The sequence below is a fragment of the Corythoichthys intestinalis genome, chromosome 2, assembly GCF_030265065.1.
Source record: "Corythoichthys intestinalis isolate RoL2023-P3 chromosome 2, ASM3026506v1, whole genome shotgun sequence".
NCBI lineage: Eukaryota > Metazoa > Chordata > Actinopteri > Syngnathiformes > Syngnathidae > Corythoichthys > Corythoichthys intestinalis.
In genome coordinates this window covers 49,014,469-49,042,083 of record NC_080396.1, presented here as the reverse complement: position 1 = coordinate 49,042,083, position 27,615 = coordinate 49,014,469, and the positions used below count along the sequence as shown (strand labels likewise).

Below are 27,615 nucleotides of genomic sequence, written 5' to 3'. Positions count from 1 at the left end.
ATGGAAAATGACTTCAGGACGGCTTCGAGGAAATTCTGGTCCACCATCCGGTGTCTGAGGAGAGGAAAGCAGTGCAACATTAACACTGTGTATAGTGAAGATGGGGAACTGCTGACCTCGACTCGGGACGTCGTGAGTCGGTAGGGAGAATACTTTGAAGCCCTCCTCAATTCCACCGACACGCCTTCCTTTGAGGAAGCAGAGTCTGGGAACTCCGAGGTGGGCTCTCTGATCTCTGGGGGTGAAGTCACTGAGGTGGTTGGAAAGCTCCTCTGTGGCAAGGCCCCGGGGGTCGATGAGATCCGTCCGTAGTTCCGAGAGGCTCTGGATGTTGTTGGGCTGTCGTGGCTGACACGCCTCTAAAACATCGCGTGGACATCGGGGACAGTCCCTCTGGATTGGGAGACCGGGGTGGTGGTTCCCCTTTTTGAGAAGGGGGACCGGAGGGTGTCTTCCAATTATAGAGGGATCACACTCCTCAGCCTCCCCGGTATAGGGCTGCTGGAGAGGAGGGTCCGTTGGGAAGTCGAATCTCGGATTCAGGCGGAGCAGTGTGGTTTTCGTAATGGCCGTGGAACTGTGGACCAGTTCTACACCCTCGGCAGGGTTCTCGAGGGTGCATGGGAGTTCGCCCAACCAGTCTACATGTGTTTTGTGGATCTGGAGAAGGCGTTCGACCGTGTGCCTCAGGGAGTCCTGTGGGGGGTGCTCCGGGAGTACGGGGTACCGAGCCAATTGGTAACGGCTGTTCGATCCCTGTACGACCGGTATCAGAGTTTGGTCCGCATTGCTGGCAGTAAGACGAATTCGTTCCCAGCGAGGGTTGGACTCCGCCAAGGCTGCCCTTTGTCACCGATTCTGTTCATAATTTTTATGGACAGAATTTCTAGGCGCGGCTGAAGCATTGAGGGGGTCCGGTTTGGTGACCTCAGCATTGAATCTCTGCTTTTCGCAGATGATGTGGTGCTGTTGGCTTCATCAAGCCGTGACCTCCAACTCTCACTGGAGCTGCTCTCAGCCGAGTGTGAAGCGGTTGGGATGAAGATCAGCCCCTCCAAGTCCGAGACCATGGTCCTCAGTCAGAAAAGGGTGGCGTGCCCTCGCCGGGTCGGGGATGAGATCCTGCTCCAAGTGGTGGAGTTCAAGTTTCTTGGGGTCTTGTTCACGATTGAGGGTAGGTGGGAGCAGGAGATCGACGGGTGGATTGGTGCAGCGTCTCCAGTGGTGTGGACGCTGCACCGGTACTTAGTGGTGAAGAAGGAGCTGAGCCAAAGGGTGAAGCTCTCGATTTACCAGTCGAACTACGTTACTACCCTCACCTAGGGTCATGAGCTGTGGGTCGTAACCGAAAGAACAAGATCATGGATACAAGCGGCCGAAATTAGTTTCCTCTGCAGGGTGTCCGGGCTCTCCCTTAGAGATAAGGTGAGAAGCTCGGTCATCCCGGTGGGACTCGACATTGAGCCGCTACTCCTCCGCGTTGAGAGGAGCCAGCTTAGGTGGCTCGGGCATCTGGTTCAGATGCCTCCTGGACGCCTCCCCGGAGAGGTTTTCCGGGCATGTCCCACCGGCGGGAGGCCCTGGGGACGACCCAGGACACGTTGGAGAGACTATGTCTCTTGGCTGGCCTGGGAACGCCTTGAGATCCTGCCGGAGGAGCTGGTTGAAGTGGCTGGGGAGAGGAGGTATGGGCTTCCCTGTTAAAGCTGCTGCCCCCGCGACCGGACCCCGGTGCAAGCGGAAGATGATAGATGGATGGATGGACTTTATTTTTGCCAGAAATGCTGACAGTGGCTGTCTTAGTTTCACCAATGAGACATCACAACAATAACCACAATACTCCTTAATACCAATCAGAGGTAACAACGTTTTTTCCCCACTGGAGGGCACTCATGCTCTTCGGAATGGTGATGATTCATAGTGTTGTTCTGGGCTGAATTCGGTGGTTTTTGTGTCATCTGTCTGGCCTTAAAGTGTCATGTAATAGGTTATAGTACAATATAATAACAGTTCTTAAAGACGAAGTTGTGCTGAGAAAAAAAATATACCATTATTTTTTATTTATTTATTTAATTTAATTTTTTAAAATAAAAAATCAGACATTGTAAGCAGATACTCAGAATGTTTCTCATTACTTGAGTATTTTTTTTCAATGAATACTTTTTTTACTTGTACTTGAGTAAATTTTTGGATGACTACTTTTTCTAGAGTGATACTATTTAGAAGTAACGCAGAAGTTACTTAAGTAAAATTTTTGGCTACTCTACCCACCTCTGAATACTGAATGTGGAGTTCCTCCTAGTTACGCAATTTCAAAAATAGGGTTGTATTGCATAGTGATTTGCATAATCTTCTTAGTCGTAAATTATTGGCTGCTATTAACGGTGATAGATGAATGGCTGGCAGTGATCATTTGCTCTCCAAGTCAACGGATTGGACGTCTATTGTTGTCAATGGCACTGAATGAGAAACACCACTGCTTTCCCCCCTCGATTTCAATGGATTAGTTTCACAAAGATGACCTTTTTTTTTTTTATTCCTGTTTCAAACCAGACAGCCCTATCTACCCTGCATGTGTACATTCTCGTCCTCAAAAGAATTTCTCTTCTTTTTGAGATGCAAATAGACCGCTCGCTCCGGATCCGAGAAGGCTGCTCTTTCATGTTCAGTGTATGGGTTACTTGTCTCTCCAATGTAGAGGTCACTGAATTCGTCACTCCACTTCAGCTGAGTTTTTGTCTAGGGCATTTTGTCCTTAATTCAACTTTTGCGGCATAACATGACCTGAAGGTCGCAGAATGTCTTTGAGACACTTGCTGTTTGCTTCTCGCGCTGTCTGAGGTACTATTGTACTGTTCGCTGTTGGAGAAATAACATAAAATGTGCTGTAGCGTCTGCGTAAGCTGCTAAATGTGGTAAATAATAATCAATATATGTGTCTTTTTAGACACTTGTTTGCTTAAAACATGTAAATGATGTCATTATTTTTGGAGAGTGAGATCAATTGGAACTGTGGGACTGGCATCACTTTTTCAATGTTGGTTTATGTGACTCTTTAAAAAATGCCAAAGAAAAATTATTGACAGTCATATTTCCTGGAAACCTTTGCCCTGTCCCTTCTGCGCTGTGATTGAGCAAACTGTGCTTTGCAAAAGGTCAGTTAATTGGCATTTGAATTTGTTTCTGTGTGTAAGAGCAATCAAAAAATGCCAAGAATGGTGAAATCATCCTTTTGGTGAAGAGGAATATTTAGCTTATTATCAACATCGTAACGTTTGTGCTTTTGACTTGGGTAGTGCATTGTTCTGATAAAAATATTAGAATATTATATAATCAATACTAATATTAGAATATTGAAATAATATTAAGATTCTGTATGTCAACAGCTCATAACAACTTGCACTCAAAATGCTGCAAAAAAATTCAGAAAATGCTCAGTACGGTATATTTTTTCATCACATGCTTTTTAAATATATATGCATATGTATATATATTACAGTCCTTATCAAAATAGAAAATGCTATTTTAGTGGGATCAATATTATAATAAGACAAGCCATAAAATATAGGATGGAAAACTAGAGGGGGAAAAAAGACTTAAGCCTTACTGTCTAAAAGCTCACCCCAAGAGAATAAATCAACAATACATTGGAATTTCTATACGGATCATTTGCAAAAAGTATCACAAACATGATACAAGATGGCACATTCTAATAATCTACTAACGCCATTCCTCGCCATGTTTTCTCGGAATCCGTGACTTCACTCACCACTTGGACAGCAAACAATACATGCTCCATTGCGAGCGTCTCAACATCGCAAGCTGTTCCGGAAAGGAGTCTCATCGCTCCTTGATTTGAATTTTCATTACTAAGCCATTCTTCTCCCTACGAAGTGGAGTAAGGGGCTTCACACTGCATTGCTTTGGGAGCGCTGGCAGGGTGAATATGGCGGCGGGACAGGATTGGGCTTGATGGCTCTGCTCTTCATGTAAGATATGAGCTGGTCTGGGATCTCAGCCAGGACGTCCTTGGCCAGCCGGGCCATGCTCAACACGTGGTTGCCTGTGCGGTCCATGTAGTCCCTGAAGGGGACAAACTGGAATGTCCGAGGAGAAAAAAGACCTGTCAGAACGGCAACCCTTCACTTCATACATTACAGTAAACACAACTTGATTGTTTTTTTTTTTTTACCTGTACAATGTCTCTCTCTGCCAATTTCCCACGTGATGAAATTCTGACGTCGTCACCATCCAACTCCACCATGGCTACAAAAAAAAGGAACTCGGCATTGAATGAACATCTGGAAATAAGTCATTCGCTACCTCAGACGGTGACAGGGGTCAAATCAGTTTTAACTGGGAGGGTTGACAACATGGAATTAATTATCTTATAAACAAGGTAAATAAGCATATTAGCAAAATAAACCTCCTATATTTATATCATTTATGTATGTGTTCCCATTTATTGTGACATAGCAATGCAGCTAATAGTCTGTCATTATACGTACTCTCACCATATGGTGATACAGATAATCCCTGGGTTACGACATACCCGATTTACGGGATTTCGACTTTACGATGCTGGAATCTCGTCCGCCATTTTGTCTCCAGTCGTTTTTATTTTTTTTCCCCCAAGGTGTTTCCAGGCCAGCCGAGAGACATAATCTCCCCAGCGTGTTCTGGGTCGTCCCCGGGGCCTCACGCCGGTGGGACATGCCCAGAACCCCTCTCCCTCTCCAGGGAGGCATCCAGGAGGCATCCGAACCAGATGCCTGAGCCACCTCAACTGGCTCCTCTCAACGTGGAAGAGTAGGGGCTTGACACCGAGTCCCTCTCGGATGACCGAGCTTCTCACCCTATCTCTAAGGAAGAGCCCGGACACCCTGTAGAGGAAACTCATTTCGGACGCTTGTATCTGCGATCTTGTTCTTTCGGTCACGAGCCACAGCTTGTTACCATAGGTGAGGGTAGGAACGTCGATCGACTGGTAAATCGAGAGCTTCGCCTTTTGGCTCAGCTCCTTCTTCACCACTACGGACCGGGGCAGAGTCTGCAGTTGCCCCTTTTAGACTCTAAATTCCCGTGTAATGTGACGCGGGATTTGCCTGCGCTATGGCTTTCAGACAGAGATGTATCAAGAATTATCCAGGTTGGACACTTTCAGACCTGTGCGACTCGTCACTCTCTGGGCAGGGGGGGCAGGGGATGGGATTTTATAACCTGGACATTACATCATATTTGGTCGGTATCGGCAACAAAATAAACCACACATTTCCAAAGATGGAAAATGGACTGTCTCATCCTCGGCTCTAAGATCCAGTAGCAATTTAATTTTGTCATGTTTTCCAGTTTAATTTAGCTATTTCCAAGTTTGCCAAGTTGATAATTGCGATGTTTGTTTACCGCTTTTCATCTTACTGCGAAGAAAGAGGAAATGATGATCGGCCCGCCATAATATACAGTATATATGCCATCAGCCTTCGCGCTGTGAAACGAGACTTGACCGGCTGTTTTTTTACATGTCGCGTCCTGGTTAAGCCCTGGACATTAAACTATACCTGGTTAATGTTCGTGTCAGTTGACATAGGAAATTGCTTTCAGACATAAGGGCGACCCAGTTAAATCCTGGGACTTAACTGGAGTTCAGTGTATTTTTGAAAGTGGCTAGTGTCTTGTACAGCCACCTCTCAGTATTAATGGTAAAGACAGTATCTTACTTTTTACTTTATTTTATTAATATGACATATACCGTATTGGCCCGAATATAAGACGGCCCTGATTATAAGATGACCCCCTCTTTTTCAAGACTCAAGTGTGAAAAAAAGACTTTTTGAACACCAAATTAATTTTTATACAGAAAATAATTACAGTACATCTGAAATAAATGATTTTAACAATATATTTGAGAGAAAAAAGCATGTTATTTTGCCTATCTGAACATTTAAATATGTAAACTAAAGTGCAATCACATTCATTAATGAATGGCTTCTGGTTTTTGAAATATAAATAAACCAATCTATTGTGATAAAACAACAAAATTGCAACCATTAACCATCAAAGTGAAGTCTAACTGTAACTGTAGTCTTGAAACAAATCTTAATAAGGAAAAACATTGCAATAAAATAATGCAAACCGGGTAAACTAGTAGCTGAGATCTATCATGACAGAGAATCTCTTCATTGATATCTGGCGCCCTCTAGCGCCGTGAATGGGGAGATTAGCTGTGATCTGTCATAACAGAACATCGCTTCAATGATATCTGGCGTCATCTAGCGTCGTGAATGGGTAAAATGTCTAGACCGCGAATATAAAACAAACCCCTTTTTGCCACTCTTATTTCAATGAAAAAAACATCTTATATTCGGGCCAATAGGGTAATACATGTTTTTGGATTATGATTTTGGATTGTTTTTGGTTATTTTGAGGTTTAGGGGGTATTTAGGTGCACGTAAAGCGTTAATTCCGATTTATGTGGAAACTCGTTCGTACCCCGGTGACTACCTGTATTATTATTAGTTGGGGATTTGGGCCCATACAACGTTACAGGGACCATCAATGATTGGTGATTGGCTGACTCACCGTCAAATTCTGCTTGTCCAACCCCGACAATGATGATTGACATGGGAAGTTTGGCGGCCTGTGGGGAGTGACAAAAAGTTTATTTTAATACAGTGGTTGTAAAACGTTATACACATTGGGCTGATTTGGAGCTTGTCACAAGTAGGAGTCAGGCCAGAGCAACTATGAGAGAACATTGTTCAATTGTTTAGAAATATCCAATTGTCACATACCCGTTGGCTTTTAGGCAGTTATTGGCTTCTCTAAAATACTTGGAATGATCGATTTCTGTAGTTCAGCAATATTTGCCTCCAACTCTAACACTTCCAATTACTTTACTTCAATCTTCCTCTTGTCGCTGTGGAACTCTCCCAAATGTTCCACGGTGTAAAACCCTTAAAGCTACCTAAAGTAGCCACTTCTTTTACACCTGTTGCCAACAAGCATGTACAAACAGTCAAGAGTAAACACACAATACCACAGGGGTTATTGAGTTCTTAGTGAATCAGGCCCTTAGAGGATTACAACTGTCGACGGATTCCCATGGAAAGAACAGAAACAAACAATAATGGACACAAAAGGAGCGAAACATGAATGATAGATGATATCATAAAGGTTTCATGGCTTCGTTTCAGAGCGCATTACAGCACAGTTAGTCTGAAGCATCTGGGGGCCTGAAAGAAAATACATTATTGAGCAACAAGGGCCCTAAAGTGTGGCTTTATAACCACCGTTAAGTATTTCAATTATGTAGATTTTGAAATGGAAAATAGGAAACTCATTTAGGTATAAACATTGTAAATCAGGGATTAGGCCCTGTAATAGCAGATGGCCAATAGTCCTCCATTTAGTACTTGGGGTAGGGGTTATCAAACGCTTTCAGAAAAATCGAAAGATGGAAGGGCCAAGTTGAGATCCTTCCACTTTGATTTGTTAAACATGACGATATACAGTACATCGTCATATCATACAGCTCTAATATGTACTATATGTATGCATGTATATGTACAGTATGTATATTTGTATATCCAGTGCTGTGCATGAACGCGTTCAATGAGCGATTGTTCATGAACACGTTCATATTTTGGGCGAACGTGAACTGAACGCGTCACATTTTTGTCTGATGAACGTTGCTGTGAACGCGCTCTCTCTTGTGGTTGTGAGCGTTGTTCGTAACCTCGTTCATTGTGAAGTACTGGTGTTTTTCAGCAAAGAACACGTAGTCCGCATACCACATTCTTGAGTTCAGAATTGGAGCCTTTCCGACAAAACTGCAGATAGGCCCATAGACTAAAAACACTATTAAAAAAAAAACAAAAAGCCTTAATGGCAGAAAACTATCCAACCTGGCAACTCAAGCTGCCTGAGGCTGTCACAGCTGTGTTGTTTTGCAAATATGGCAGCTTTTGCTCCCGAAGCTCTTATGGCCGCGAATAACCATTCACTCACATTCAGTTGGACTTTATTTAGCATCTTTGGATAATATTTGAACAAGTTGCATCATAAACATATTTCTGCAACATGAATACTGTGTAAATAAATGCTTAACAGCACTGGAAAGACGTGGTGAGAGAGAACTTTCCTTCATGTGCGTCCATGACCTAACGTCAGTACATAATTCCTTTATTCATAGAAAGTTTTTGGTGTTTACTTTGGAATCACTGATTCGCTACCATTTGTAAGATTACGCGAATGTGCAGAACCACAAAGTTGCAATTTCCGATGGGGTACAAAATCTGACAGAACACTGGCACAGTACTAATATTTAAGTGAGTTTTACGAACAGGTCAGCAGCGACGCAGATTTGAAATGAAAAACATCCACTTTCCCCACCCAAACACTGAAACTACGTCAGATTAATCTTCATACAGTGGTATGAAAAAGTATCTGAACCTTTCAGAATTTCTCATATTTCTGCATAAAATTACCATCAAATGTGATCTGATCTTTGTCAAAATCCCACAGATGAAAATAATGTCTGCTTTAACTAAAACCACCCAAACATTTATTGGTTTTCATATTTTAATGAGGATAGTATGCAAACAATAACAGAAGGGGGGAAAAATAAAGTAAGTGAACCATCACATTTAATATTTTGTGGCCCCACCTTTGGAAGCAATAACTTCAACCAGGCGCTTGCAACTGCAGCTCTGTCTGCCACATTGATCAGGACTAATCTTGGCCCATTCTTCTCTACAAAATTGCTGTAGTTTAGTCAGGTTCCTGGGATGTCTGGCATGAATCACTGTCTTTAGGTCATGCCACAGCATCTCAATGGGGTTCAAGTCTGGACTTTGACTTGGCCACTCCAGAACGTGTATTTTGTTCTTCTGAAACCATTCTGAAGTTGACTTACTTCTGTGTTTTGGATCATTGTCTTGTTGCAGCATCCATCCTCTTTTAAGCTTCAAGTGACTGACAGACTGCCTCAGGTTTTCCTGCTAAATATCCTATTAAAGTTTTGAATTAATTCTTCCATTAATGATTGCAAATTGTTCAGGCCCTGAGGCAGCAAAACAGCACCAAATCATGATGCTCCGTCCACCATGCTTCACGGTGGGGATGATGTGTTGATGTTGGTGAGCTGTTCCATTTTTCCTCCACACATGTCGTTCTGTGTTACTCCCAAACAAGTCAACTTTGGTTTCATCAGTCCATCAAATATTTTGCCAAAACTTCTGTTGAGTGTCCGAGTCAGGGGTCGCGTTGACCGAATATTTTCCGTCGTTGACCGGTTTTTTAAAACGGTGACGGAAAAAACTGAAGTCCATCCGTCATTTTGACAGGTTGCAATTCACACCCCAGACCACATGGTGGCGAGTGAGCATATTAATTAGCTATTGTCTCTCTTGATGCATGACGTTGTTGGCCTTACTCGGAAAAATGTCAAGGCAACTGAGTGTTTGCCTGGCACGGCCAGACTGTTCTCCCTGTATTTTTCAAACACAGAGAGAAAAGTCTGGGACACAGCCTCTCGAGTAGGTACAAAAATAAATCGACAAATCAGATTTGTTTATTTGCGTGACGTGTTCTTCACGAGCAACGTCACTCTTGCGCGCCGAAAGTCGTCTCTACAACAACACGGATGGCGGGAGAGCCGAGAATATGTTCCAATCCGCGGTAAATTCAGTTTTAAATGAGCTAAAACTAGGGCTGTCAAACGATTAAAATTTTTAATCGAGTTAATTACAGCTTAAAAATTAATTAATCGTAATTAATCGCAATTCAAACCATCTACTGGACTGTCTCAGGAAATTAGAATACACAATATTCTAATTTTTTGAGACAGTCCTGTGTATATATACAGGACTGTCTCAGGAAATTAGAATACACAATATTCTAATTTCCTGACTGTCTCAGGAATTAGAATACACAATATTCTAATTTCCTGACCGTCTCAGGAAATTAGAATATTGTGTATTCTAATTTCCTGAGACAGTCCTGTATATATACACAGGACTGTCTCAAAAAATTAGAATATTGTGTATTCTAATTTCCTGAGACAGTCCAGTATAAAATATGCCATATTTTTCTGTAAATTATATATATATTCTGTAAAATAAATTGTTGGAATGGAAAGATAAGACACAAGATGGATATATACATTCAACATACGGTACATAAGGACTGTAGTGGGCATTTCACTCTACTGCCATTTAAATCTGTCTATGCTGTCCTCACTCCGAAGCGTCTACTTTTTCCAAAGCTAGACAGCTAGTGAACGACGCCTTAATAATTAGACTTCTTCCTTTTTCATCTGATTTATTAATAAAATGGCCTCAAACCATTGTCCTCTTTAGACCGTCGTAAAACTACAAAATAAAAGTACACAAGCATTGCATTAGCAACAACTTTAGCTTTGCACGCTATACAGGTTCACTAAACATAAACAAAAAGCGTCTCATACAAAAAATATAACATTTCGCTTACTAACATAATATGTACATTCTTTACAACAACCATACTTACGGACAAATGTTGTCCAAGGATCATATAAGCACAACATTATCAGCCCGAGACGTCGTGCAGCCATAATGAAGAAAGAAAAGAAGAAAATAATAAACCATGTCGCAAAGCGACCACAAGAGTTCGCTGTTGGACAGCGCAAAAAGCCTTGCCTTAAAACTTAGCAAAAGGCAGAATACTTTCTGAGCGGGACATGTGCGTTAATTGCGTCAAATATTTTAACGTGATTAATTCAAAAAATTATTTACCGCGCGTTAACGCGATAATTTTGACAGCCCTAGCTAAAACACATCGACACGAGACATTGACAACAGTGTCTCGCGCTAGCCATGTTGAATAAATTCCGTACTCCTCATCCCTCGTCCTGCCCTCGTCGCTTTGCTAACGGCATGTTTGCCCGTCGCTGATTGGTGCACTTCGCTGTCTGTTTGCCTCTTGTTAAGCTTGTTCGGACAGAATATTAATTAAAAATGAATGAAAACTAAATACTATTGAACATGCCATTATTATCATTTTAAAAATGTAAGTGACGGGTAAAAATAGATTATGACCGGATTTTTATGACACTGTCATTCAAAATGACAGACAACGAAAAAGTCTAGCGCAATCTCTGGTCCGAGTGTCCTTTTTGTAAACATTAAATGAGCAACAATGTTTTTTTTAGACAGAAGTGGCTTCCTCCGTGGAGTCCTTCTTGGCCATAGTTTTACATATAGTTGATGTGTGCACAGAGCTATTGGACTGTGCCCCTGATTTCTGTAAGTCTTTAGCAGTCACTCTAGGGTTCTTTTTTTTACCTCCTTGAGTATTCTGCGCTGAACTCTTGGCGTCATCTTTGGTGGATGGCCACTCCTTGGGGTAGAAACAACAGTGCCAAGCCCTCCCCATTTTTAGACAACTTCTCTGACTGTCGATTGATGAACATCTAGACTTTTAGAGATGGTTCTGTGTCCTTTTCCCACCTTTATACATTTTATACATTATACCTTTAGACATTTCTTACCAGGTGTGTGTTTTTAGTGAGCAGAGCAGCTTTAAACCACTCATCAGTGATTGAGCACACACCGGACTTAAATTGTTTGGTAACTAATCGGTTTCGATTGCTCTGTAAGTCAAGAGGGTTCACTTACTTATTTTCCCCCCTTCTGTCATTGTTTGCATGCTATCCTCATTATGTCATGTCATTTTCTGTTTTATTTTGAAGGCTTCACCCTCTTCGTGTCTGCGTACTTGCCCTTCCTGTGGTCACCTAATCACCTATTGTTTACACCTGTTCCCCATTACCTCCTATGTATGTATTGCCTTAGCTCCCCTTGTCCAGTGCGAAGTGTCATTCTACTCAAGTAAGTCACAGCAGCCTCTTGTCATAGCTTTCATAGTAATCCTGTATATTTATCCTCCATTTAGCGCGCTTTGTGTTTTTAAATTTTGATCATAGTAATCCTGAATTTTTCCTCTTTTTGGAGCATTTTATGGTGTTACCTTTCCTCCCTTTTGGAGTACTTTGTGTTTGAACTTTTTTTGTTTCTAGTCATCCTGACTCATCCCTCCGTTGGAGCGCTTACTGTTTGTACTTTTTCTCATCCCCGCATGTCAGCGGAAGAACCTCTGTTATCAAAATAATTGCCCGAAACTCCGCAACTGAGTCCACCTCGTTGTCTCGGTCCGACACATTAAAATATGAAAACTTATAAATGTTTGGGTGGTTTGAGTTAAAGCAGACTCTTTACATCTGTGTGATTTTGACAAAGACCAGATCACATTTGATGGTGATTTTATGCATAAAATGTGAGAAATTCTGAAAGGTTCAGATACTTTTTCATACCACTCTATGAAGATAAATCTGACACAGTTTGAGTGTTTAAGTGGATAAAATAATTGCTGTCTGTGGTTCTAATTTCGACTGTCAATAATTGCTTACAGCAATTAATGGGAAGAACTACAAAAATTCATTTTTTTAACCATTAACTTCAAAATTTTGAATTATGAACTATGAACTGAAGAGTTCATTTTAAAATTTCTGAACTGCAATTTGAACTTGTTCATGTAGAAAATGAACTTTTCTAACAGGAATTCCCTGATCTGATCACAGGATCGGAAAGGTGTTGTCAGGTTTTGACACCTAACTATTGGAGAAGCACTGTTTAAGTTACTACCTCCATCTAGTGCTGAACTTAAGCTTCTTGTCTTAGCCATTTCAATGATGTTTTCATAATTTGCTGCAGGCCAATTAAAAAGTATCCTTAGTTGGCCTCCGGGCCATAGCTTGGGAACCTCTGGTTTAGCACATGGCGCATATACACACTTACCTTTGTTGATAATGCACTTCCTTCTGCTCGTTATAAGTCCAGCTACACATTTTTAGCAAAGAAGGCTTCCTCAAATGTATCTGAGCTGACTATTTTCACCTGTTAAAACTTTCAGTCTTGAAGCAACGTCATGCTGCATGAGTCCCGCTGAGTGGGATAGACTTTCATGATGATTCCAGTGTCAGTAATGTTTTTTTCTCAAATTATATCCAACACTATTAGTTGGTTTATACAGTGCTAAGATAACATAATGTGGGGACAGGCTAATACCAACGAGTGGTTAAAAATATAAAACTGACCAAATTTGAACATACAGACAGGTTTGTATAGAAGTGTCAATTTATAGTTATTTACTCTAGTAATCATTTTGATTTCATTATTCAAAATAAAAACGGCAAATTATTGAGATAATTTAATAAAAAAATGAGTAAAAGAAAATTAACACACACATATTCATACCAATTTTTTTTTTTTCAAAAATGGCTAAGTTAATGAAACAAATGTTTCAGGGCTCTTACGATAAAAAAAAAAAAATGGCCGTTTTATCAAAAAAACTGAGCAAGTTACCTGCAGGTAATAGTTTGGAGCAATAAATGTCCTGGTTCAATTAGATTGCCTGCACAGCCAATCAGTTCAGTGAGATGAGTGTCGCTGTTGACAGCCTCATGACGCTCAAACAACCGCGCAAAAAGAATGGTCTGTCAAGTTAAAAGTGGCATTTTCAAGATGGAAATACCAGTAGTACACACATGCAAAATGAACAGAAGGTCTCAGAGAAAATGCTTGTTTGTCCTTGTCTCTAGTGAGAACTCTTATCTGATGAAACATCTCTCAGCGGCACACACCACTCACTACAGTACATGTTTCAATGTACCAACAGGCGAGAAGCTGTTTGACAAGGTTGTTTTTTTTTTGACACTGAGATAAAAGTACTAAAATTTTAATAGGGAAGACATTCTTTCATAAAGGCCGACTGTCTGGCAGTTGTGGTTTGAGGTCCAAGAAATCTTAACGTAAATGAGTTCCCGTTTACGCAGCTTTACTTGACACAATTGTCATGTAATATACACCTTTGAAAATCAAAATTCTTTGACACTTTTGACAGCTTTTGTAAGAAATAAAATAATAATCATATCGCTTACTTTTTCCTGGTAGAAATTTACCTAACACTAGTGGTAGCACTTGGTATGAGTGGACCGGGGCGGCTCTACGCAGGGGCAAGAGGGGGCAGTGCCCCCTAAAATCAAAATTTTAGAAGTTGAGAAAGGAAATTTTTAATACACTCACAAAATTAATATATGACAAACTGACAGACTGATCTACACTCAATATACAGTACAATCACTCCATATACAAAATCTGCACATGGCTCCTTAATATGGTAATTTATGCACGTAACTTTGGCTGTGATAGGCATGAGTTGACACTTCCTGTTCGCACGTTCAGGAAATATGCTGTGTGAATGTGTTTGGGTAGATCTGAGTTCCCAAGTTGGGAAATTTTTCTGATGTACTGTAAAGTCGTAATGTGGGATAAAAACATAATTGCTACAAATAGGTGTAGCCTATTTTAATACTCCAACGATACATCACTAGTTGAGGGACTGTTTGGCGCTTTTTATAGACACCATGTAATAGAAAGTCATTTTTTCGATTACTCCAACACATGAAAGCAGCATCAATATTAGCATGTGCTAATCATATAGTCGATGGCTGGTCCAAATGACATTTTCCCACTTGCTTTTCAGATTAGAGCCAGATAAATTGCCCATCCTTGTTGATCGTTTTTATTACCTACTGTACGTGTTGATGTTTGTTTGGTCGCTTATTCCAATTAATTGTGAATTTAAATGGTTCTTTACTCTTTACTTATCAGGCAGTTAACTGAGGTAAACTACTCTGGTCTTGAATTAAAGTAGCAGATTATCTGCCGTCTTTTAGCCTACTGGCTATATGCAAAATGCAGTTTGAGTCAGAGGCTCTCGCTCAAGAGCTTTGTCTAAAACTGTGTGAATATGGTATGTGGTATTTGAGCTATATCAATACTGATGCTATTTATTGCTATTTGTTTATATGACCAAAATCGATCAATCTGTATGGATTAATTGCCTCTTTGAGATATAACCTGTAATAATTTTGTATGTGAGCTCATCATAATTTCCAGCTGTTTTACAAGCATTTTATTTGTTACATCAGTCAGAATAATTTGTAACAAGCTGTATTATTTTTATTTGTATTTGACTCAAACACCATTACTCTTGCAAATGGATACTAGAAAGTTATTTGCTCACAGCAAGGAGGAATGAGAGAAGTAAGCTAGGTAACCCACCTAGGTAACATAAACTATTTTAGGTCACAAATTACCAGTTGAGAAACACTGATTAATTGCAAAACAGCTAGAGTGATATACAGCATCCCCATTTCTGTCCAAAGTAGTGCAGGTAGAGGTGAAGGAGAGCTGGAGGGTGATGAGCAGAGGTGAATTGACTATCATCAAGGGATGTCCCAATTTTTGTTTTGGAATACAGATGACTTAAAAACACAAAAAAACATCACTTTTTTATAGGAACTTGTATTTTGATTTGATTTTATATACAGCGGGGCAAATAAGTATTTAGTCAACCACCAATTGTGCAAGTTCTCCTACTTGAAAAGATTAGAGAGGCCTGTAATTGTCAACATGGGTAAACCTCAACCATGAGAGACAGAATGTGTTGTTTTAACTCATTATCGGTATAAAAGACACCTGTCCACAAGCTCAGTCAGTCACACTCTGCACTCCACTATGGCCAAGACCAAAGAGCTGTCGAAGGACACCAGAGACAAAATTGTAGACCTGCACCAGGCTGGGAAGACTGAATCTGTAATATGTAAAACGTTTGGTGTAAAGAAATCAGCTGTGGGAGCAATTATTAGAAAATGGAAGACGCACAAGACCACTGATAATCTTCCTCTTTCTGTGGCTCCATGCAAGATCTCACCCCGTGGCGTCAAAATGATAACAAGAACGGTGAGCAAAAATCCCAGAACCACACGGGGGGACCTAGTGAATGACCTACAGAGAGCTGGGACCACAGTAACAAAGGCTACTATCAGTAACACAATGCGCCGCCAGGGACTCAAATCCTGCACTGCCAGAAGTGTCCCCCTGCTGAAGAAAGTACACGTCCAGGACCGTCTGCGGTTCGCTAGAGAGCATTTGGATGATCCAGAAGAGGACTGGGAGAATGTGTTATGGTCAGATGAAACCACAATAGAACTTTTTGGTAGAAACACAGGTTCTCGTGTTTGGAGGAGAAAGAATACTGAATTGCATCCGAAGAACACCATACCCACTGTGAAGCATGGGGGTGGAAACATCATGCTTTGGGGCTGTTTTTCTGCAAAGGGACCAGGACGACTGATCTGTTTGAAGGAAAGAATAAATGGGGCCACGTATCCAGAGATTTTGAGTGAAAATCTCCTTCCATCAGCAAGGGCATTGAAGGTGAGACGTGGCTGGGTCTTTCAGCATGACAATGATCCCAAACACACAGCCAGGGCAACAAAGGAGTGGCTTCGAAAAAAGCATTTCAATGTCCTGGAGTGGCCTAGCCATTCTCCAGATCTCAACCCCATAGAAAATCTGTGGAGGGAGTTGAAAGTCCGTGTTTGCCAACGACAGCCCCAAAACATCACTGCTCTAGAGGAGATCTGCACGGAGGAATGGGCCAAAATACCAGCAACAGTGTGTGAAAAGCTTGTGAAGAGTTACAGAAAACGTTTGGCCTCCGTTATTGCCAACAAAGGGTACATAACAAAATATTGAGATGAACTTTTGGTATTGACCAAATACTTATTTTCCACCATAATTTTCAAATAATTTCTTTAAAAATTAAACTGTTTTTTTTCCACATTCTGTCTCTCATGGTTGAGGTTTACCCATGTTGACAATTCCAGGCCTCTCTAATATTTTCAAGTGGGAGAACTTGCACAATTAGTGGTTGGCTGAATACTTATTTGCCCCACTGTAGTTTAAAGCGCCATTTCTGACTTTTTGTGACAGATAAGTGGTAAAAATGTTTTTGCTTGTGAGAAATTCCAAAAGTGCCTCGCTGTGCCCACATATGATGCCCCCTATGCATTTCTAACTGCCCCCCTAATACGTGCCTGCCTACAACCGGCCTTGATCTGGCCTAAAATTGGCAGTCAATTAGTCCGCTGTTTGTCAATCTCCCAATATGTAGTTCAGTTGTAAAACGGTCAACATTTAGCATGAACATAAATGATTTATGGAAATGTTTTTTTCTGTTTGAGTTGCAGTGCACACAGTCTTCGTGAATTCAGCCCTTTAAAATGAGGCTGTAAATGAATGATATACGCTTGTAGTGGAAATACATTTAAAGTGATAAAAGTAGGTCAGTCTTCCTTCCCGAGGGGGCTAGAAGAGCTGGGGGAGGGAGGGGAGATTGCTTGTTAACAATAGATGGAGAATGTCCACAGTATTATTCTCCCTACATCTCCTCCATCTTTATTTTCTAACTCTTGCATTTACATTCACATCGCTTCGTTGGCCCTTCTATGGTGCTTTTCCATGGATAGATTGCATCCTTAGAAAGCATATTGAGATAATATATTCAGCCTGTGTGCATTTGTAACTTGGCCTACATCCTAAAACTGTGTGTATTCTGGAATAGAGTGATTTTTTTTAACCCTTACATGGCATTCATTTAACTCATTTCCTGCAATTGACTGTGATAGAGGTCCAATCCATTTTGACTGGTAGGGGCAACAGTATCTCGAAAGTGATACTTGGGGCCTGACCCAATGTGTCATTTCATTTTGATTTAATTAATTTGACATTTACATCTAATTTTATTTTTAAGAACATAATATATATAAAAAAAAAAAATCCCGATTAAATTGCTAAAAAAAAAAATATATATATATATATATAATATATATATATATATATAAAATGACCACAAACGACATAAGCATTTTGCACCCCCCAACCCTCTGCCACCACTGTAAATAGTATAATTTATCTATAAAGTTATTATTATTACTATTATTATAAGTACACTCACTTCTGCATAACATTGTGTCCTTTTTAATATTAAAGATAAAAGTAATATAAAGTAGATCAACTTACAATAAAGTGTAACTTTATTAATATTATTTTTTTCGTAACAGAAAAGATTTGAAGCACATCAATTTGCCTGGATTAAAGAAAAAAAAAGTCACATGCAAACTGTAAAAATACACTCAAGGTACATTTTTTGACCATTTGATACTGAAAAATAAAATTGAATAAAATCATAAAATAATAATAAATTCAATTTGATTAGCAATATTAACTCATGAGGACAATATGCCAAACAATTTGACCTAAAAAGCAAAAATGAATAAAACAAAAATGACAGTGTCACTGGACAAAGGGACAGTTTTTATTTTTACTGCAGGCAGTAAAGTTTTGCTACGGTGTGGGGTTATTTTGCACTGAGCAACATGGTTTGCAACCTTTTTTGATGCTAACAGTGCTCGCTGGTTTATTGGTGTAACACAAAGCGGGATGATTGATGGCAATATTTGGCACGTTTTTGTTAAAAAAAAAAAATCGGCTTATAAATTTGATTGGGGTGTAATGTTTTGAGTGACGTCTTATTTAATTTTGCTTACTACTGTCTGCTGCAAACATTTTTAGACACAGTAAACAACGGACTGGTCTTTCCTCGTCTCACCTGTATTAAAAGCAGAGGGGTAGAGTAGCCAAAAATTTTACTAAAGTTAGAGTAGCGTTGCTTCAAAATAATATTACTCAAGTAAGAGTAAAGGTAGTCATCCAAAAAATGTACTCAAGTGCAAATAAAAAAGTATCCACTGAAAAGAATACTCAAGTAATGAGTAACATTTTGAGTTACTGCTTATTTTTGTTAGATTTTTTTTTTTTTTAAACAACATATTTTTTTCTCTCAGCGCAAACTTACAGTATCTATATGAACTGTTGTTATAATTACAGGTACACGATAATTATTGGTCCGATAATTATCAGTCCAATAATAGAAATGATGACATCATCCCAATAAATCCCATAACATTATTAATAGGAACGATAATATGCGTATAATATTTTTGGCACGGTGTTGGCGGACTGGGATGTGTGCGTTTGTTTCCACTCCTGTTTTGCCAGTACAACGTATCAGTGACTGTGTGTGGTTTGGGAAGAGGGAGTCATACAAGAAATCAAGTGCTGCCTTTCTGTAATGCTCAAGTGACGGCAAAACTGTGCAGCACAGCTGGCTAAAAAAACAACTAGCATGGCGTCGGTAGTGTGGGATCTTTCAGTGGAAAACGCTTCACTTGCAATTTGTAACACATGCAAAGCCGAAGTTCCACGAGGAGGGAAAAAGGTGTCGAGCTTCAACACATCTTAATAAGCCACTTAAAAGCTCACGATTGCTTCGAAGGTGTTTTAAAAGAGTACGACGACGCACGGGCTGCAAATGAAGCTGCACATCCAATTTCAAAGCCAGCTGTGTGGCTAAATGTTGGTGCTAGACGACCAACCCTTTTCCCCTGTATAAAACATAGGATTCAGGCGGCTACTTCGTCATTTGGAGCCCACGTTCATCACTCAAAGCCGCCCGCCACTTTTTAGATGAATGTTTATGTTTGATGTTTAAAATATGATGAGAATGCCAGACTCCTCCATACTTTGATCGGCAACCATGCTCGGCACATATACTGTAGGTTTCACCACGGACATATGTACGTGTAATGTTAGTCCTGTCAGCATGCTTGGTCTGACGGCGCAGTGGCTGGACAAGAATTTTGTACTGTGCAGAGAACAAACCTCATGCTTTATTGAAAATGGGTACACTCCCTGCCGTTTATATGGATTATTATAAGGCAAGCCATTAATGCTTTTTGTTCTGCCATATTTGATAATGAGGAATGCGCTTTCACTAAATTTATAACGTTTCAGTGTCATAGTTATTTACTTTTGGATACTGTGAAGCGTCTTAATGCAATTTTTGTTTCAGTTAAATTTATAAACATTTGCCTGTAAGAATTTCTTTACTTGAATCCTAGCCTTGTCTTATGCAAAGTTTTGTTACTGTTCTAGAGGCCTTATTTTTCTATCATTGAGTGATGAACCTTACTATGGCAATTAGCAAATGTTTGCATTTGCATTTTAAAGTGTTATTTTTACATGTTATCGAGAGCCCTTTTGGTTATTGACAGGCTTGCTGTCCCATAATTGCCAGGTTAAGTTGTTTCATTGACCAAGACCACAACAGTCTCCTCTCCTGTAGCACCATATGTTTTTATTTAATGACAAAGCACAATACCTGTTGGGTTTATGTTTTAGTTCAGTACTCATTGTTCAGGGAACTCCTCTTCAATGATATTGACTAATTGATTGTGAATGACTCAAATTACATTTATTTAAAAAAATAAATATTGGCATTTTATTTAAAGTCGAGATTGTTTTTGTCTTTGTTTTGTTCATTATAATAATGTTCATGTCATCATGAAATATCTGGTTAGGTCAAAGGCAAATCTATGTTGAATCCCCCACTAGTTTTTTTTTTTTTTTAACCTCCAGGGGTTCAACAACTGTAAATACACATTGAAAAAAAAAAAAAATTATTATCGGTTATCGATATCGGTTTCAAAAAATGGATATCGTGCACCCCTAGACTTATAAATATATGACTACCATTGACTCGCGCTAGCTTAGCAGCTCCGGAGCCCTGAAACTAACAAATGACTGACAAACTCCATGGAATTTGTTGAAATCAATTCCACCGACTAGTTACATCCCCGTTAACTCGAAGACTAACCGTAATGTCAAAAATTCTGAACTTCGGGTTAGGGTTTAGGAGTTAACAGCATATCAGTACCAATGTAAAACAATGCAAATTGACTGCACAGTAATCAACAACACACAAATGAATTGCACAATGAAATAAACACAAAGGTGGGAGCGGGCGTGGATGCATGTGCACAACCCGGAAGTACGCCATACACACACGCTGTCAATTTGGCCACAAAACGTGGCACACATTGCACTCAATCAGACTTTCACCACATCCCAAAGATTCTAAAGGAACACGTCACCTCACAGCATAAATGTGCAACACGAATATGATGTAAACAATGCTTGCCAACTTTGAGCGATGACTGCCTGTATTTGCAACAAAAGCTACGAAACGGCCGCGCATGTTGGGGGTCCAAACTATTGCTGATACCCTCCAGAATGAAGGAAAAATACTCTTGTTCATTCATGGATCTACACAGATCATCATTCCCTTGCACATCTCAACACTCGCCTCAAATGTGCACCTGCACTGGCAGCATGGCCCACGCCTTTCTCAGTCCCAAAACACTTAGCGACTCACTAACACTTAGTGACTCGAGACCAAACAGCAAGTAGCTTCGAGCGGTCACCATAGAAAACACACACCGGGAACTTTTTTTTCTAGCATTTTCTATTCAAAATGCTCATTGTACATGACTACAGTACTCTTCATTCTACATATATTATGAGGCAATAATAAAATAGTAACACACAGATTACTGGTTTGGAGAAATGAACGCGTTAGATTACTCGTTACTGAAAGAAAGTAATCAGATTACAGTAACGTTTTACTGACAACACTGCTTACTGTACAAAAAGGAACAAAATGCACAGAACTGTGTTCCCCCTCAAAGTGATTAACTCATGGGCTGCCATTGACGGCCACAGAAGTCCAGTCCATTTGAAGTGGGAGACCTGCCAGGGAATGAATGAATGTGACAAATTCATGTAAATTCACAGCAGAAGGAGCCTCATGATTGAACATCAATCATCGTCAATAGCGCTGAAAGAGTTAAAAATTCTGCACGGTGTCCAACTAGAAAAAAAAAAGAAAGATTGCTATCCATATCAGCCTTTCGTGGCTCATGACAGCTTTACATCTGATTTGCAAGTCAGGTCTACTTGGGTTCATCTTCATTTCTGCATGCAAATGCGTCGTCAGAGTCGGCAAGAGATCTTATCATCTACAATGCTAAATTTGGGAAAACATCAAAGATAGCGAGAAACCCTGTAGGCTGCCTTCATAGATGTGAATATATTAACCAGAACTGAATCAATATTTCAGGGCTAAATTAGTATCAAATATGCTTTGTAACAGAAACACACACACAAGAGGCATGATAGCTTGTCGGAGGTGAACGTTTGAGTTCCAGGTGAAGCAGCACGACGTTGAGCAGAGCAGCAGACAAGATCTTAAAAGGAAGGTGTGGCTGTTCCAATGGTTTGATTAACAGTCGCAAATTCCCTTTAAACCCAGTCTGCTGGGGGTCTATGGGAAGTCATGTGCATCTTCCGTGATTTAATCCACACGCTCAGGTTACAACTCATATTTAACAACGTGATGACCAATCCCTCTCTTACATGTTTCTTTTTTTATTGTGAACTAATTCTCGGTCAACACACATTCCTGCTCTCCTTATGAAATTGAGTTTCTAATTGAGTAACTGAACATGCTGTCATGCTTTTCAGTCCCTGTTCATGCATCGTTGAACAAGAGAGATCTCAGTCTTTATAGCTGCACCACTAATTACTGTGACACCACCCGCAGTGTGTGTACAAGTATCACATTAGTAATGCATAGTAATTTTGAGCCATATTTGGAATGGAAATATTTCTAAAGAAATATCTGAAACACCTAAATGAAAAATAAAAAAACTGTACTTATGATGTTTTATATTTATTACAGTAATGGTTAATTAGAAGCAACTTGACCAACAATGCCCGCAACAATCCCCCGCACTACACATGGACTCCGTTTTAGACAAATGAAACAAATTCCCTTTAGGTGCTGTATTTTAATCCATAAAAGTCCAATTGACACCTCAGGCTCCCCACTGGTCTGGATGAAAAGAAACATCAACGACAAGCGTGTAAGGAAACAAGTGGAGCAGAAAACAAAAAAGTCGCCTATCTCCGGTGACTCGAAGGGGAAGCCCTCAAAAGTCAAGCAAAGCCAACGGCTGCACTTACGTTCACGATGGCCTCCTTGGTTTGAGCCATGTCTGAGATGACGCCGTCCGTGATGATGAGAAGCACAAAATATTGGGAGCCGTCCTGCACTGCTGCCGCATATCTGAGGGAGAGTCACCATCACACCAGTGGAACGTTAAAAACTCAACATCCATTTTCCATTCCATTCCATCATTTTTCTATAACATCTGTGCTTGTAAATGGTAAATGGTGTTATACTTATATAGCGCTTTTCCACCTTTCAAGGCGCTCAAAGTACACTATGTACTGTACTGGTCGCTACTCGGGCTGCCACAAATGATTATTCTAAAAAATTGACTAATCACTGATTATTTACTGTATGTGATTTGAGGACGATTTGTTTCACTCATAAAAAACAAGTTCATTAATGCTAGGTTTAACAGAATTGTATACTTGTTTTCCAAAGTAAAAAGAATACATTTACAAAGTTATCCTTTTGATTACAGCGATCCCTCACTTATCGTTGTTAATGGGGACCAGAACCAACCCCGTAAAGTGAAAACTCGTGAAGTAGAGTCACGCCCCCCAATTTTAACAGTTTTTTTTGTGTATATACAGTGAGGAAAATACGTATTTGAACACTGTGTGATTTTGCAAGTTCTCTCACTTAATAATGATGGGCGGGATTGAAATTTTCATGGGCGGTGCTTGTCCACTGTGAGAGACAATCTAAAGAAAAAAAAAAATCCAGAAATCACAGTGTACTATATGTTTTTTCTTAACAACTTATTTGTATTCTACTGCTGCAAATAAGTATGTGAACACCTGTCTATTAGCTTGAATTGTGAGCCTCAAAGACCTGTTATCGCCTGGACTTTTGGAGTCAGACTTTTTTACCTGTTGTAGGCGGTTCGCTGCATATAAACACCTGTCCACCCCATACAATCAGGAAGACTCCAATTCTTAACATGGTTTAGACAAAAGAGCTGTCCAAAGACACCAGAGACAGAATTGTAGCCCTCAACAAGGCTGGACAGGGTTACGGGGCAATTGCCAAGCAGTTCGGTGATATAAAATCCACCATTGGAGCAATTATTAGAAAATGGAAGAAGCCAAACATGACTGTCAATCTCCCTCGGACTGGGGCTCCATGCAAGATCTACCTCGTAGGGTCTTAATGATCCTAAGAATGGTAAGGAATCAGCCAAGAAACACACAGAAGTAGTTGGTCAATGACCTGAAAGGAGCTGGGACCACCATTTTCAATGTTACTGTTGGTAATCCACTAAGATGTCATGGTTTAAAATCATGCATGGCACAGAAGGTTACCCTGATTATACCAGCACATGTTTTAAGTTTGCCAATGACCATTTGGATGATCCAGAGAAGTAATGGGATAAAGCCATGTGGCCATATGAGATCAAAATTGAACTTTTTGGTCTTAATTCCACCCGTTGTGTTTGGAGGAAGAAGAATGATGAGTACCCTCCCAACAACACCATCCCTACTGTAAAGCATGGGAGTGGTAGCATCATGCTTTGGGGCTGTTTTTCTGCACATGGGACTGGACGACTGCACTGTATTAAGGACAGGATGACCAGGGCCATGTATTGTGGGATTTGGGGAATGACCTCCTTCCCTCAGTTAGAGCATTGATAATGGGTCATGACTGAGTCCTTGAACATGACAATGGCCTGAAGTTTGCAGCCAGTACTGTATAACCAGGTAGTGGCTTTGTAAAAGGCATGTCAAGGTTCTAGAGGGGCCGAGCCATTCTCCAGACCTAAACCCAATAACAAATTATTTGGAGGAAGCTCAAACTCTGTGTTTCTCAGTGACAACCCAGAATCCTGATTGATTTAAAGATCTGTGTGGAGCAGTGGTGCAAAATCCCTGCTGCAGTCTGTGCAAACCTGGTGAAAAGTTACAGGAAACGTTTGACCTCTGTAATTGTAGTCAAAGGCTACTGTACCAAATATTGACATTGATTTTCTAAGGTGTTCAAATACTTATTTGGAGGAGTATGATACAAATAAATGTCTAAAAAATCATACACTGGGATTTCTGGATTTTTTTCCCCTTCAGATTGTCTCTCACAGTGGAAAAGCACCTACCATGAAAATTTCAAACCCGCCCATCATTTCTAAGTGGGAGAACTTGCAAAATCGCAGGGTGTTCTAATACTTATTTTCCTCACTCTATATATAATATCAATAAGTGTATATTAAACCTGATAAATGCATGTTATCATTAGAACATTAAAGAATAGTTTGAAAAATGTCAAAATGTTAATAACATAAACTACATACTTAATGTATAAATAATAATATGATTGTTCCCAGGTTCAAAGTGATATTTCTTTGTTTCGTCGCAATGACATATAAAAACACTTTTGTTTTCCAAATACTTTGGGTTTGCGGTCACGACTTTGAAATTCTATTTTCCACTTTTCCTAACTGTTGTACTTTCTAATTATATATGTACATTTTCCTCTGTATTTTCTAGACTTAGCTTGACTTGAAACACGAAGAAATGACATTTAACATAAATATTTTCTGCATAAATAGGACGTAAAAAATGAAACTTTGAATATATCCTCGAATTTAAGCAAAACTGAACTTTTACCTTTTTAGTGGTACTTTTTCATTTAATTTGGACCCGTGCAACACAAATAAAATGATTACAAACCAGGATTTTTTTTTTCTGTAACAAGGTGTAATCAGTCTGCTTTCATGAAGGACAACAGAATCAAGACAACAGATACTGTTTTTGTTTTTGTCTTTTTAAATAAAAAAACAAAACAAGAAAGAATATTTGCTGTTATTCCATAAGTGAAATTTTTTCTTTAAAATATGTATTTTGCCGCAACCCTCCTGAGGCTAAGCAGCTTGGGAAAAGAATGTATGAATGTATATTTTGAAAAATAGTTTTTAAAATGAAAAGAGAGAATTTGCACTGCAAGGACATAATTCGATCGCTTCCAGTCCGTCCAAGTCCGAGTGGATTAGATGTCTTATCTCCTCATTGGCACTAGAACATGATCATTCAATGCCAGCCATCCAAGTTCAAATGCATGTTGCATCTATTACTGTCAAGGGCAGTGAATGAGCTAATGTTAAAATGCTACTTAACACATGTTTTTAAAAGTTGATACCAATTGGCAGTTTATTTTAGAAAGTAGACCAAACAGTACGTTTCCAGTTTCCAGTAAGTTCATAGAAACGCATGAATGTGAGAGGAGTATCAATAACATATAACATCAATTCCTTTAGCAATGCTATACAAGTGTACTATGGTATGTAAATAAGTGATATATGCCGTAGCCTCCGTGTCGCTGAGGTCTTTCCAGGCACTTTTAGCGAAGCCAGCAGAGACGTAGCTCAGTAAATGTGGCCTACTTTCATGGCCTCGTGTTGGCTGGCTTATGAATAATTGACTCAACTGTTTATGCAAGTGCTGCAGTATTACTTTCTCCTTCTCATTTTCTGAAAACATTTGCAAAGGGACAAAACAAACTGTGGAGAGATCCAAGGGTGAGTCAGAGCATTTTATTGACACACGTGCTCAACAGTGAGAGCGATCAGCATCGAGTGACATCGGTTGTACTGGGTCAGCTCGGAAACTCATTCATAACGCGTGAAAACGCATTGCGACGACTGACACTCGCACCGCTTTGCTTTTGAGCAAAAGTATAAGAGAAATGATAATGTTTTCCTGTGTGACCACACTCGTGACCTAAAAGTATTTACCGTATTTTTCGGACTATAAGTCGCAGTTTTTTTTCATAGTTTGGCCGGGGGTGCGACTTATACTCTGGAAGCAACTTATGTGTGAAATTATTAACACATTATTATATCATTTCACATAACATTTTTGGTGTTTTGGAGTGATACTGATGGTTTGGTAAATTTGTTAGCATGTTCTTTATGCTATAGTTATCTGAATAACTCTTAATAGCTATGTTACGTTAACATAACGGCCATGTTCGCATTTCGTTGTTCATCCATCATGTAACATTGTCATACTGTACACTTATTCAGCATGTTGTTCTCTATTGTATTTTTATTTTCAATTGCCTTTCAAGAAGTCATATCTGTTCTATGTGTTGGATTTTATCAAGACATTTCCCCCCAAAATGCGACTTATACTCCGGTTAGGCAAGGCAAATTTATTTATATAGCACAATTCAACACAAGGCAATTCAAAGTGCTTTACATCACATGAAGATCATAAAAATCAAATTTAAATTAGGGCTGTCAAATGATTAAAATTTTTAATCGAGTTAATCACAGCTTAAAAATTAATTAATTGTAATTAATCGCAATTCAAACCATCTATAAAATATGCCATATTTTTCTGTAAATTATTGTTGGAATGGAAAGATAAGACACAAGATGGATATATACATTCAACATACGGTACATAAGGACTATTTGTATATTATAACAATAAATCAACAAGATGGCATTAACATTATTAACATTCTGTTAAAGCGATCCATGGATAGAAAGACTTGTAGTTCTTAAAAGAAAAATGTTAGTACAAGTTAGAGAAATTTTATATTAAAACCCCTCTTAACGTTTTCGTTTTAATAAAATTTGTAAAATTTTCAATCAAAAAATAAACTAGTAGCCCGCCATTGTTGATGTCAATAATTACTTACACAATGCTCATGGTTGCTGAAGCCTATAAAATCAGTCGCACCCAAGCGCCAGCAGAGGGCGGCAAAACTCCATAAAACACAACAAGTGAGCGTTTCACTGTGTACTGTCATTTAAATCTCTCT

General features: G+C 39.6%; 1 protein-coding gene across 4 annotated transcripts in view; it reads right to left on the bottom strand.

Annotated features, from left to right (window-relative positions):
- Positions 1 to 839: 839 nt before the first annotated feature.
- Positions 840 to 27,615, bottom strand: part of cpne5a (copine Va) — a 179,525-nt gene continuing 152,749 nt past the window's right edge. For all 4 annotated transcript variants that reach the window (XM_057860861.1, XM_057860870.1, XM_057860890.1 and 1 more), the window contains 4 exons: positions 22,869 to 22,971; positions 6,580 to 6,637; positions 4,193 to 4,266; positions 840 to 4,097 (listed from right to left, as the gene is read on the bottom strand). In XM_057860861.1, the coding sequence (XP_057716844.1) occupies positions 3,909 to 4,097; positions 4,193 to 4,266; positions 6,580 to 6,637; positions 22,869 to 22,971 (424 nt within the window). In that variant the 3' untranslated portion in view covers positions 840 to 3,908. The remainder of the gene's footprint in view (positions 4,098 to 4,192; positions 4,267 to 6,579; positions 6,638 to 22,868; positions 22,972 to 27,615) is intronic.